Raw genomic sequence first — 12,052 nt, forward strand, 5'->3', positions numbered from 1 at the left:
AAACAAGCCAGGATCAAGCCATAGTTTATGATCCTAGTTTGTTCACAAACCATAGTTTAAACAAACCATCGTTCTCCCAAGGTTGGATGTGCTCTGCTTGAAGTAGTTCAACAGTGAAGTGTGTGCTCCTGCTTTCTTCCTCAAGGCTATGCTTCAATAAAGGTAAAGGTACCCCTGACCGTAAGGTCCAGTTGAAGACGACTCTGGGGCTGCGCACTCATCTCGCTTTATTGGCCGAGGGAGCCAGCGTACAGCTTCCGGGTCATGTGGCCAGCATGACTAAGCAGCTTCTGGCGAACCAGAACAGCGCACGGAAACACCGTTTACCTTCCCGCCAGAGCGGTACCTATTTATCTACTTGCACTTTGACGTGCTTTCGAACTGCTAGGTTGGCAGGAGCAGGGACTGAGCAACGGGAGCTCACCCCGTCGCGGGGATTCGAACTGCTAACCTTCTTGTCGGCAAGCCCAAGAGGCTCAGTGGTTTCAACCACAGCGCCACCTGCGTCCCTCCCCCACTGGTAGTGCTATTCAAAACCCTAGCAAGCCTTATTTCTGTCATCAGAATAAATTTGTTTTCAGATACAACGGGCACACGGTGTTTGGACAAAGCTGTATGCATCTAATGGAGTTGCAAAATATGGTATGCGTTTTCACTTTGTCGCTGTGGTGGGACAAAACTAGAGATGGATAGATCAGTTTATTTCCGGTCCATGACAATTTTGCATATATTAATTTTTTTTCCACATTTATCTGCATTTTTTAAAAAGCCTGCACAGAAATTTGTATTTAAAGATGTATTTTTATCCTGAAATGCACATTTTAAAATGCATTTTGGTACTCATTGAGACCCGTATCAAAAAAACAAAAGCCAGCGTTTGTCCGCAAACAGCTTCCGGGTCATGTGGCCAGCACGACTAAGCCGCTTCTGGTGAACGAGAGCAGCACACGGAAACGCCATGTACCTTTCCTCTGGAAGTATTTATCTACTTGTACTTTGACGTGCTTTCGAACTGCTGGGTTGACAGGAGCAGGGATCGAGCAACGGGAGCTCACCCCGTCATGGGGATTCGAACCGCCGACCTTCTGATCGGCAAGCCCTAGGCTCTGTGGTTTAGACCACAGCGCCACCCGTGTCTAATGCTTCAATATTCCCCATTAATAAATCTTTAGTTAAAACCTCATCATTTCACTCGTGTTGGTGCCCATCACATGTCCAAGCAACAAGAGCATTCTAAGTGAATTGGTGGCAATGGAAAAATTCAAGAAGCACAAATATTTGTGTTTATACATAAAAAGTGAGGTTTAGACAACTGGTTTCCCTGGGAAATATGAATATTCTTTCTAATGCCAGTATGCTGTAGTTCTCTGCATCTGAACAAGAGTGAGGTAGGGGTGTGCTATTGGATTGTTTTTATTTTTATTATATATTTTGTGATTTTATATTTTGATTTTATTCTGTTAACTGCCCTAAGATCCATGGGTATAGGTAAAATCACTCAACATCTGCTATATATATATATATATATATATATATATATATATATATATATATATGGAACACCCTACTTGCCATATGTCCTGGTTTTCCTGGACATTTTGCCAATTCAGCGAAAATCCACCTGGACATCATTTTCAAGCACATTTCTTGGCTGTGTCTGGGAAAATCCGGACACATGGCAGCCGTAGCAAAGGTTTTATTCATTATGTCTTGATATTTCCTAGTGCCACTTAAAGAAAGCCTGTTCTGCAAGCTCTTGGGTCTGAGTAAAAATAATTGCATGGATCCCTTGGTCCGGGGTCCCCAAACTAAGGCCCGCGGGCCGGATGAGGCCCGAGGGACTCGTTTATCCAGCCCATGGCAACCCCCGCCACCTGCTGCCACCGCCCACTCTTACCGCTGCTGTGCTGTGCGGCTGCCCACTTCCGGGTCAGAGGAGCACCGGAAATAGCTTGTGCGCATGCGTTATTTCTGGTGCACATCCGGGTCGGAGGAGGCCCGTGCACATGCACACAAGCTATTTCCGGTGCTCCTCCGACCCGGAAGTGTGCTGGAAATAGCGTGTGCGCACGCGTATGGGCATGCGCTCCTCCGCTCTCTGGCCCGCCACGCAATCGGCGCTGGAGACACAGTAAGTTTGCTGACCCCTGCCTTGGTCTGTTCAACACCACCTTAAAAGAACCGTACAATGTGATGTTGGCATATTATGACTCTCTAGCTCACCTCCTTTTCAGGGAGCTGCTTTATAGAAAAAATTACTTTTGACCATTTTCACATGCAGTATTCCCTTGGGATTGTAGTTATTAGCTTTGCTTGTTCGCTGTCACCGCTGTATTTCTTTGGTCTTGATTTACTTCTTCTGCTTTGAGACATTTCCTCCACAACAAGGACATTTCAGTCCACAAGGCTTTTCAAGTAGATACAGTTCTCTCTTTTCGCTGTGTGCAATATAAACCTTAATGGGACCGTGACTCATGACTGAACCTGCTGGCAACTACTATAATAAATACAGCCAATTTCCTCTTATTTAATAAGCTTTGTTTTCTTCTGGTTTTGTCTTCCGTCTGTTCAATCCTTAATAAGCCAGGACATAATGATTGCAAGGGGCAGGGCCCACTTCTTCAAAAAAAACAACAGCACAAAATTGTTCCTACCTTACATGGAAAATCCCCTACCCCTCTTTTCTTTTATATTCCACTTTTCCTCTAAAGCAGTGTTTCCCAAACTTGGATCTCCAGCCGTTTTTGGACTACAACTCCCATCATCCCTAGCTAGCAGGACCAGTGGTCAAGGGTGATGGGAATTGTAGTCCAAAAACAGTTGGAGGCCCTCAAAACAGCCTTACCAGGTAGACAAGACTGACTGACCCAAGGCCACTCAGTCAGTTTCATGGCTGAGATCTGAACCCAGGACTCCCAGGACCTATTTCAGCTCCCTGACCACTACATCACACTGCTGTGTTCATCCCCACTCTTGGCTGCTTCTAATGGGTTGTGCCTGATTCTGTACTTCATTACACCTGCTTAGACTTACTGCACCCAGTAGAAAAGAGGTGATCCTCTGCTTCTGTACTGTGGGAACTGAATAAAGGAATGGAAGTAGAGAGATGGCAGGCTTTATTCTGAGAAAACAGTTGCAAATGAAGCCTAAAATCACAAGAGATTTCCATATATTTTTGCCCACACAACCATTTGTGATATTGTAAAGTGCTCTTCTTGAAACAGCGCAATTTGCCACACTTCAGTAAAAATAAATAAAAAATACAAAATGGAAAGGATGAAGTCTAAAGCAGCTTCAGTACTAATCAGCCTGCTTCACTAAGTTCTCCTCCCATGGCGATGAGAATATTGTTTTGTTGTTAGACGACGGAAAGGACATTTATCGCCAAATCTTTTCTGCCCACTTCTCACTTCTTTTTGCTGTTTATGCCCTTTTCCCTCCAGCCTGCTTTCTTTTGAAAAAGGCAAAGAATGACAGTTCTTCTGTTTTCTGTTGCTTATTATCGTCTTTAGCATTCTCATTTTGTATCTCTCTAAATTCATATCGCTTAGCAACACCAAGTCGTCCCTCAGTAAGCTGACACGCCGGTTTTCCCAGGGAATCCTGTTTTATACTGAGCAAAATATAATTTAACTTCACAGAGAAGTTAAAGACAATGGATTTGGAGGTCATGGTTCTGCAAGTACCTAATTAAGCTGGCATTTTAACGAAGGGCCATTTAAGGAAAGTGATTTTCATACAGGCATAAAGCTTGATCTGCACAATCATGCTTTAGGAACTTTTATCAACTCAAGTGGGTTTTGAGCCAATCTTCAGTGTTCTAAATCCAGATTACAATGTCACTTTTTGCAAGGTTTTCCATGAGGCAAACCGATCTGGCTCTTCCTGGGATAGCTCAGTTGGTAGAGTGTAAGACTCTTAATTTTGGGGTCATGGGTTTGAGCCTCACATTGTGTTCTTAAATTCTACAAAACATTGTTTACTTACATACAAGCTGACACTATGGATTTATATGTACTCAGCAGTATTGTGGCATTTGGTTGTTTTTTTATTTCAAAGCGTAATTAGCACTCCAGCCTAAGCACATTTATGGGGGCAGTTCACCAAATTAAATGGAAGTTCCAACATGCAACAAATCAGGCTGCTAGTTTTACCCATGAAAGGTGGAAGATAATCGTAGGTGACAAACAGTGCTGTTCCTTTGAAATTCAAAAAGCACAGTCCAGTTTCACTGCAACATTTTTACTTCATTGGACCGCACCCTAAAACAACACAAGTTTATAATTTGCATTCAGAATTTAGAAGCTTCCAGGAGCAGATGTGTCTATTTAGTCTGAAGCAAATGCCATTTCCTGGGACCCTACCATTTTAATTTTTGGATGCTGATCAATCAACTCAATTATAGAAGGTGAAAAAGGCAAATTGCTTGCTTTTCTTACGTTCTGGTAGAAGGATGCAAATAGCTCTAACACTTGACAGATTATAATCTGGTTAATCAGGAACACATGCCTCCCTTACTATCAATAGACTAATGGATCTGCCAAGTCTGAAGATTAGGTTGTCTGTATAGTTAAAGCTAGGGACGCGGGTGGCGCTGTGGGTAAAACCTGTGGGTAAAAACCAGCGCCTAGGACTTGCTGATCATATGGTCTGCGGTTCGAATCCTCGCGGCGGGGTGCGCTCCCGTTGCTCGGTCCCAGCGCCTGCCAACCTAGCAGTTCAAAAGAACCCCCGGGTGCAAGTAGATAAATAGGGACCGCTTACTAGCGGGAAGGTAAACGGCGTTTCCGTGTGCTGCGCTGGCTCGCCAGATGCAGCTTGTCACGCTGGCCACGTGACCCGGAAGTGTCTTCGGACAGCGCTGGCCCCCGGCCTCTTAAGTGAGATGGGCGCACAACCCCGGAGTCGGACACGACTGGCCCGTACGGGCAGGGGTACCTTTACCTATAGTTAAAGCTATGGTTTTCCCAGTAGTGATGTATGGAAGTGAGAGCTGGACCACAAAGAAGGATGATCGCTGAAGAATTGATGCTTTTGAATTATGGTGCTGGAGGAGACTCTTGAGAGTCCCATGGACGGCAAGAAGATCAAACCTATCCATTATGAAGGAAATCAGCCCTGAGTGCTCACTGGAAGGACAGATCCTGAAGCTGAGGCTCCAATACTTTGGCCACCTCATGAGAAGAGAAGACTCCCTGGAAAAGACCCTGATGTTGGGAAAGATGGAGGGCACAAGGAGAAGGGGACAACAGAGGATGAGATGGTTGGACAGTGTTCTCAGAGCCACCAGCATGAGTTTGACCAAACTGCAGGAGGCAGTGGAAGACAGGACTGCCTGGCGTGCTCTGGTCCATGGGGTCACGAAGAGTCGGACACGACTAAACAACAAGAAACATCCCAGTCAAGCTGTCGTCAATATGTAGTCAAATCACACAAAACTGTTGAAGCTTGATGTATCTGTACATCTTTGTTGTACATATATCAGTTCAGATAGAAATCAGATTATCGCTGTAATGCATATGGAGGTGTTTATATAGGCGCACCCATATAATTTTGGCTGTTTCTGAATTTAAAAAAAGCATGTTTGTAGGAGTGGGGTTAGAATCCATCCTTCACTGCTACTAGCAAAGATCTTTTCTGGGGTGGGAAAACAGTTCTCTACCAGGAGTTTCTTTTTGCAGTTTACATAGCTGTGCTACTAGAAGGTACTCTAGGATCGATCTTGCAATCCCTTACTAGCATATGGCACTATCAAAGTACCAGGGCAAACCAAGGACAGGATAGTATGTGAAGGACTGTCCTCTTAAACTAAACACTGTTTTAAAAAGTTAAATTCTATTTCTCAAAAATAGAGGTGGCTCACAGTATATATTCAAATAACAATTAAAATAGATGGTGATACAAGCATGAATGGAAAGCAAGTTTGTAAGTCCTCTTCTTCTCCAGCAAATGCCCCTCTGCAGCTGAATCGCCTGGCTGTTGAAGAGGGTTAGGATGTCCTCACTGGGTAGCCACTACAGAGGTCTCTCACAGCCCCAGCCCTGTTGGCATTTGGTGGAGCAAAGATGTTAACTGCCAATGAGTTTTCACAGAATGCAGCAAAACTCACTTTGAAATTAAATTTTGTATTAGGCTGTGTCTTGGGGTCAATCACAGGTCAATGTATATCACTATTTAATTTTCCCTGCTATTTTTTGCACTGCATTATTACTGATACTAGCATAAAAGATAGGTGAGTCCCTGCCAGAAACTAGGGATTGTTTAATCCTTTGAGCCACTCCATGAACTTGTAAATAAATCAGAAGTTAAAGTGAGTTCAAATGTTGTGACTTGTCATTACAGAAGAACTGAGGGTTTAATTCTATTGGGTGGTGTTATGTACAGGTGGGTGTGAAAGCATGTCTTAAGCCTTCGTTCGTACCCCTAGATCTGATTTCCTTGCTGAGATTTGTGAAGTCAACCACTCTGAGAAAAGCAGACCAAAGTCTTAAAACGCTTCGACAAAGAAAATATCTGTATTCAGAACCCAACAGAATTACAATAGTAACCACACATTCTCTAATAAGAAACACACACATTGTAAAAGAGTGTTTCAACTCCCGGTTCTCCAGGAACAATATATATTGTATTAGCAAGTTTCAACCCTGCCCCAAAAAAGTTCCCTCTTTTGGTAAATAAAATCTTGCAGAGACAAAAGTGTATTCATATACAAATAAGTACTCTGATTCACAGCTACTTGCAAAGTGCACTGGGTTTGTGTGTGTGTGGTCTTTACTAAAATACTGACTTAAAAGAGTTTTAAATATATAAAGCCAATACACAGGTTTTGGTCATTTTTCTAAAAAAAAAGATATGACTTTGAGCACACCAGAAATAGATCTATAAACTCCCTTAAGCGAGCAGGGGAGGGGGGGGGTCCCCCAAAGATCCCAGCTACAAGATTTCCACCCAAGTCCACTCTCTTCAGCACTCCACTTCAGCAACAGAAGATGGCTTTGCAGTGATCTACAAACTATATTCCTTTCCAACACTACCCCCAAAAAGCATAGCAAGGTCAGTGCCCACATCAGAGGCCTATCCACGGCAATGGATCCGACCCGAATTAGATCAGGAAGCGAGAAGGAGGCAGGGATGGGGCAGTGGTGCCAGATTACCAAATAGCCGGAGTTAGGCACCGGCCTAGGGCCCCCACGCCTTTTAGGGGCCCAGAGATCAAAACAAGATTGATTTGATCTCGAAGGAAAATGACAAATCAAGCTTTCGGAGTTCAGTGTTATCCCACTAGAGGGGATGGGCGGCATCCAGGACAATGGATACGACCCGGATTAGACCAGGAAGCGAGGAGGAAGAAGCAAAAGGGAGACAGGGGTGAGGCAGTGCTGGATTAAGAAATAGGCAGAGCAGGCCCCCACGCCTTTTAGGGGGCCCCGAGATTGATTTGATCTTGGAAGGAAAATGACAAATCCAGCTTTCTGAGTTCAGTGTTATCCCACTGGGAGGGCGGCAAGATTTCGATCGCCGATGGGCCTCTTCGGGGTTTCATCCGGTACTGGATGGGGGTCATTTGGCGGTGGCTGCTGCAGCTGCTCCAGATGTGCTTCCCGAGGCGGCGGCGGCAGCGGCGCTCCTCCTCTGCTCCATGCCGTTGGGCAGGAACCCGGCGATGATGGGCACCGGCCAGATGAGGGCGGCCACGCTCCACACGATGATGACGAGCGTCATGAAGCAAGCCACCAAGGTGGACTCGATGGGCTTTCGGTTCATCCTCCAGCCGGGGTCCCCCTTCAGCTCTTCCAGGCTGAAATCGAGGCAGCAGAAATGCAGCCGGTCGCCTTGCTGCTCCGGAGAGGGCAGGGAGGAGGAGGAGAGCGCGGAGGAGGAGGAGGCTGCGGCGGGCGCCGGGTTGGCGACCCCCGAGCGGAGGCGCCCCACGCGCCTGCCCCGGGCCCAGCTGCAGCCCACGCACAGGCGCAGATCCTGCTGGACGCCGCCGGCCGCCAGCCCGACGTGCTCGATGAGCAGCGGCGGCGGCCCCACGCGGTGGAAGGCGGCCGAGAAGAAGGCGCGCCCGCCGGGGCCGCTGGTGGAGAAGAGCACCAGGTCGCACTGGAAGCCCAGCGGGCTCCAGCGCACCAGCAGCGAGCTCAGCATCTGGCGCTGCACGCTGATGTTGCACGGAGGGTCCTCGCGAGGCGGCGGCGGCTGCTGCTGCTGCGGCTGAGGCGCCGGAGGGCGGCGGTGGGGCGAAGGGGCTGCCGTGGCAGTGGGGCGCGCTTCCCCCTCAGCGGCCGCTTCCCGCCCTCCTGAGGAGCCCCCCAAGGGCGCCGAAGAGGCGTTGACGGGCGGCAGCGCCAGCTCGGGCGGAGAAGGAGGCTCCGGAGCGGACCAGCCTCGGCACGGAGGCGCCAAGGCGGCCAGCAGCGCCGGGAGGAGCAGCGCCAGCGGCAGCGGCATGGCTTAGAGCAGCGCCCGGGGAGGCTGCATGGCGCGGCTCGTGGCCATGAGGGAAACGCGGAGAGAGCACGCTTTCCCCCCCGGCCCGGCGGAGAGAGGGCGGGAAAGCGGGGAGGAGACGAGCGGCTGGGTGGGAGCGAGCGAGCGAGCGAGGCGGCCGCCGGGAGCGACTTCGAGCCGCTTCTCTCTGGCGCGCGCGCTGCGCCCGGAGCCGCCTCAGCCTCGTTGCGCCAGGCGCGAGTGGAGTGAGGAATCTTCTGAGGGGGCGGCGGCGGCGGCCCGAGAGCCCGCGCGCTCCGTTCTCTCCCCGTCCGTCCCTCCCTCCTCCCTCGCCACAGGATTCCCCTTCGCTCCCTCAGCCGGCGAGGATTCCCCTTTCTTTCGTCACTCCGGAGGATCTCCCTGCGCGCCCCCCCCCCGCTCCCACGTGAAGCGAAGTCCCTCGCTTGTCGCTCCCCCTCCCCCCACAAAAAAGGATCATTTCGCCTCACTGTTTTTCCATTTTCCATTATACACATCACCACTTTGGCTCTTTAGAGCCTATCCACTTCCTTCCCTCCCGCCTCACGGCTTTCAAAATTAACCTTTGTATCATTGCATTTTGTAGGTTTTCCAGTTCTAATTGCACTGATTAGAAAATAGCTCAAAATTCAAATAAATATAGATAGAAAATTTCTCATTACAAGTCTTCAGATAATGCTGCTAGTGATGTTAATTGCTTATCTTTCAGGTATCCTATAAATTTACTGCAGTCCTTTTGGAATACTTGATCATGCTGGTTTCAGATTTTTCCTGTCAGCTTCACCAGTTCTGCAAAGTCCATCATCTTCATCTGCCACTCTTCCAGCTAGTGAGTTTGTTCATAGAGCAGAGTACATCCCCCCTTTTAAATAGCAGGAAGCTAGTTGCAGATTCGTTAGAATCTCTTAAGTTCTATGATTCCTGGTAAGACCCCTTTGATTCCCCCCTCAAAGAATAAAGACACAGCAGTCTTCCTTTAAAAGTAATAAGAAGCTTACTTACTTTCAGTTCACACTTGGATCCCTGAACGCAGGCTTTAGCTTAGAGTTACAGAAGAGGGTTTGAGTTCATCCCATATGGGAACTGGCTGAGAGCCAGCAGTGCAGTCCAAGCAAAGAAAAGGCATCAAAAGAGGAAGGTGGCTGCGTGACTGGACCTTTTGTGGGGTCTGTAAGGGTCATGCCCACCTACCTGGTCACACACAAAGGAAGGATGCTCCAGACCAGGTGTAACAGGAAGTTCAACTGCCTGGACCAACATTCCCCTGCATGTCCACTCTAGGCAAACAGGAAATGTTGTATTTGACTGTTTATGTTACATCTCACACCTTTCTATATTGCTCATCTTTAATGCGCTTCTCTTTTGCATGCCAACCCTCGTTCGCCTCAGGGACGCCCCCGTCATCTTGACACCGCAGTTGTACAACCCCCTGGACTCTTTCACTCCTCCATTAATGAATACAGTGCTACCTCTGGTTGCAAACAGGATCCGTTCCGGAGCCCTGTTTGCAACATGAGCAGAACGAAACCTGCGCATGCACAGGTCGCAATTCGCCACTTCTGCGCATGTGTGTGACGTCATTTTGAGAATCTGCGCAAGCGGTGAAACCTGGAAGTAACCCTTTCCGGTACTTCCAGGTCACCGCGGGATGCAACTTGAAAAGATTTAACCTGAAGCAAACATAACAAGAAGTATGACTGTATTATATTTGCAACAGGGCAGAACATTTGAGAGGATGTTGTTTTAATCTGCCACATCTGGCCTCACTGGAAGTTTCGGGCACTAGTTCCTCTCCTCTCCTTGTTCCTGTAAAAAAATAACAATTAGTGGAGCATTGATATCTTTAAAGATGGTGTAGGTCTCTGGGGTATATGAGTCAACTCCTAGAGGCCAAGGTCGTTTTGGCCCCCAGATAAAATATTTGAGGGGGCTGGGCGCCCAAAGTTGATGGGCATTGCCATTCAAATGGGGGGGGGGGTGTCACATGTGATCAATTATGCTGGCAAGGCTTCCCTGCCTCCCCCCATATTTTAGTCACATTAACACACCTGGAAAAAGATCAGCAAAGATTTCTGATTCCCAATTGTTTACCAGTGGCTTCTCCTCCTCCTTTGACAATCACTCGTAGCCGAGTATGATTGTCCATGAACACGGTCTTAACAGTGAGTCCATAAGTGACTGTGGAGGCCAATTCTGGATCCATGCATCCTTCCGCAGTGGGGACATAGGTTTCCGGGTGGAAGTTGATCATGGTGAGGGTTTTCCAAACATGCCTTCCTCTTAGCACATTTCTCCCTTTCGTCCTGAGTTCAAGCATCTTCAACGCTCACAACACCTTTGGTAAAGGCTGCTCTCGCACTCGCCGGCCAGTGTTTCCCAGTTGTCGGTGTTTATACTACATTTTTTTTAGAATTGCCTTGAGAGAGTCTTTAAACCTCTTTTGTTGACGATTTCCATTTTTAAGTTCGGAATAGAGTAGATGCTTTGGAAGACGATCATCAGGCATCCGCACAACATGACCAGTCTAACAAAGTTGATATTGAAGAATCATTGCTTCAACACTGGTGATCTTTGCTTCTTCCAGTACACTGGCATGAGTTCGCTTGTCTTCCCAAGTGATGTGTAAAATTTTTCAGAGATGTTGATGGAGGAGTTGGAGATGGTGTTTATAAGTGGTCCATGCTTCACAAACATACAGTAGGGTTGGTAGTACAATAGCTTTGTAAGCAAGCATTCTGGTTTCCCTGCAAATGTCCCAGTCCTTGCAGAGCTCAGGCGATGCTGGATTTCGGCATTCATATCGACATTGACCAGTGGCAACCATGACACGACAGACCATTCATTACGTTGCTGAAAGGAAGAAAGCTTATAAGGTGCAGCTTATACTTTATAGAGGCCTTAATCCCGTGTTTCAGTGAGCTATTGTGCTGAGCACTGATTGATGGATTGTGTTATATGCCACTTTTGCACAATGAGCTGTGGCCAAAGCAGCTTACAGCAAACATTCTAAACATCAAAGACAAATATACAGTGTCTTTTAGTTGCTTACATTTGTTTAGAACTTCAGTACAAAAGCTCTAAATAAAATTAAAGGAATTGTCCTAAAATCTTGACCCCGCACTAAAGTAAGCTGCATGCAGTAAATCGCATAAGTAGACCTGGTCCATGTGGGTGCCAATATAAAAAATAAAGGCCACTTTGCTTTTCCCTTTGGTCCCTCCTGCCAACAGCAGAGCCATGGTTTGGCTTAGTGTTATATTTGAACATGGCTTTGTGTTTTCTCTCTTTCTAGACATCCAGATGGTGATACACACTTTGTCTATTGGGTCTTTTGCCATCACCCATTGCTCATCAAGAAACTGCCTTCCAGACTGTGTTCCTAGACTATCCTGAGACTTTTTTTCTCTTTTTTTTTGGCAGATTAGGGGACGACACAGAGAGATTTACTTCAAACATGTATTTAAAGGAGATAATTTTAATGTACATGCAAATATAACCCTAAGCTATCATGGCTAATAGGCATTATCTCCACAAATTTAATTAAGCCTTTAACAGCCACTTATGCTCGTTTCCGTCA

General features: G+C 47.2%; 1 protein-coding gene across 1 annotated transcript; it reads right to left on the minus strand.

The window, feature by feature from the left end:
* Nucleotides 1-6,496: 6,496 nt before the first annotated feature.
* TMEM158 (transmembrane protein 158) lies at nucleotides 6,497-9,148 on the minus strand. The gene has a single exon (XM_081164179.1). It carries the CDS (start codon nucleotides 8,452-8,454, stop codon nucleotides 7,561-7,563), a length of 894 nt encoding a protein of 297 aa, XP_081020305.1. The 5' UTR covers nucleotides 8,455-9,148; the 3' UTR covers nucleotides 6,497-7,560.
* Nucleotides 9,149-12,052: the final 2,904 nt, after the last annotated feature.

Source organism: Podarcis bocagei (assembly GCF_964188305.1).
Source record: "Podarcis bocagei genome assembly, chromosome: 12".
NCBI classification, from domain to species: Eukaryota; Metazoa; Chordata; class Lepidosauria; order Squamata; family Lacertidae; genus Podarcis; species Podarcis bocagei.

Excerpts from the sequence above, each read along its gene's own strand:
- TMEM158 (XM_081164179.1), bottom strand. The coding sequence starts at position 8,454 with ATGCCGCTGCCGCTGGCGCTGCTCCTCCCGGCGCTGCTGGCCGCCTTG.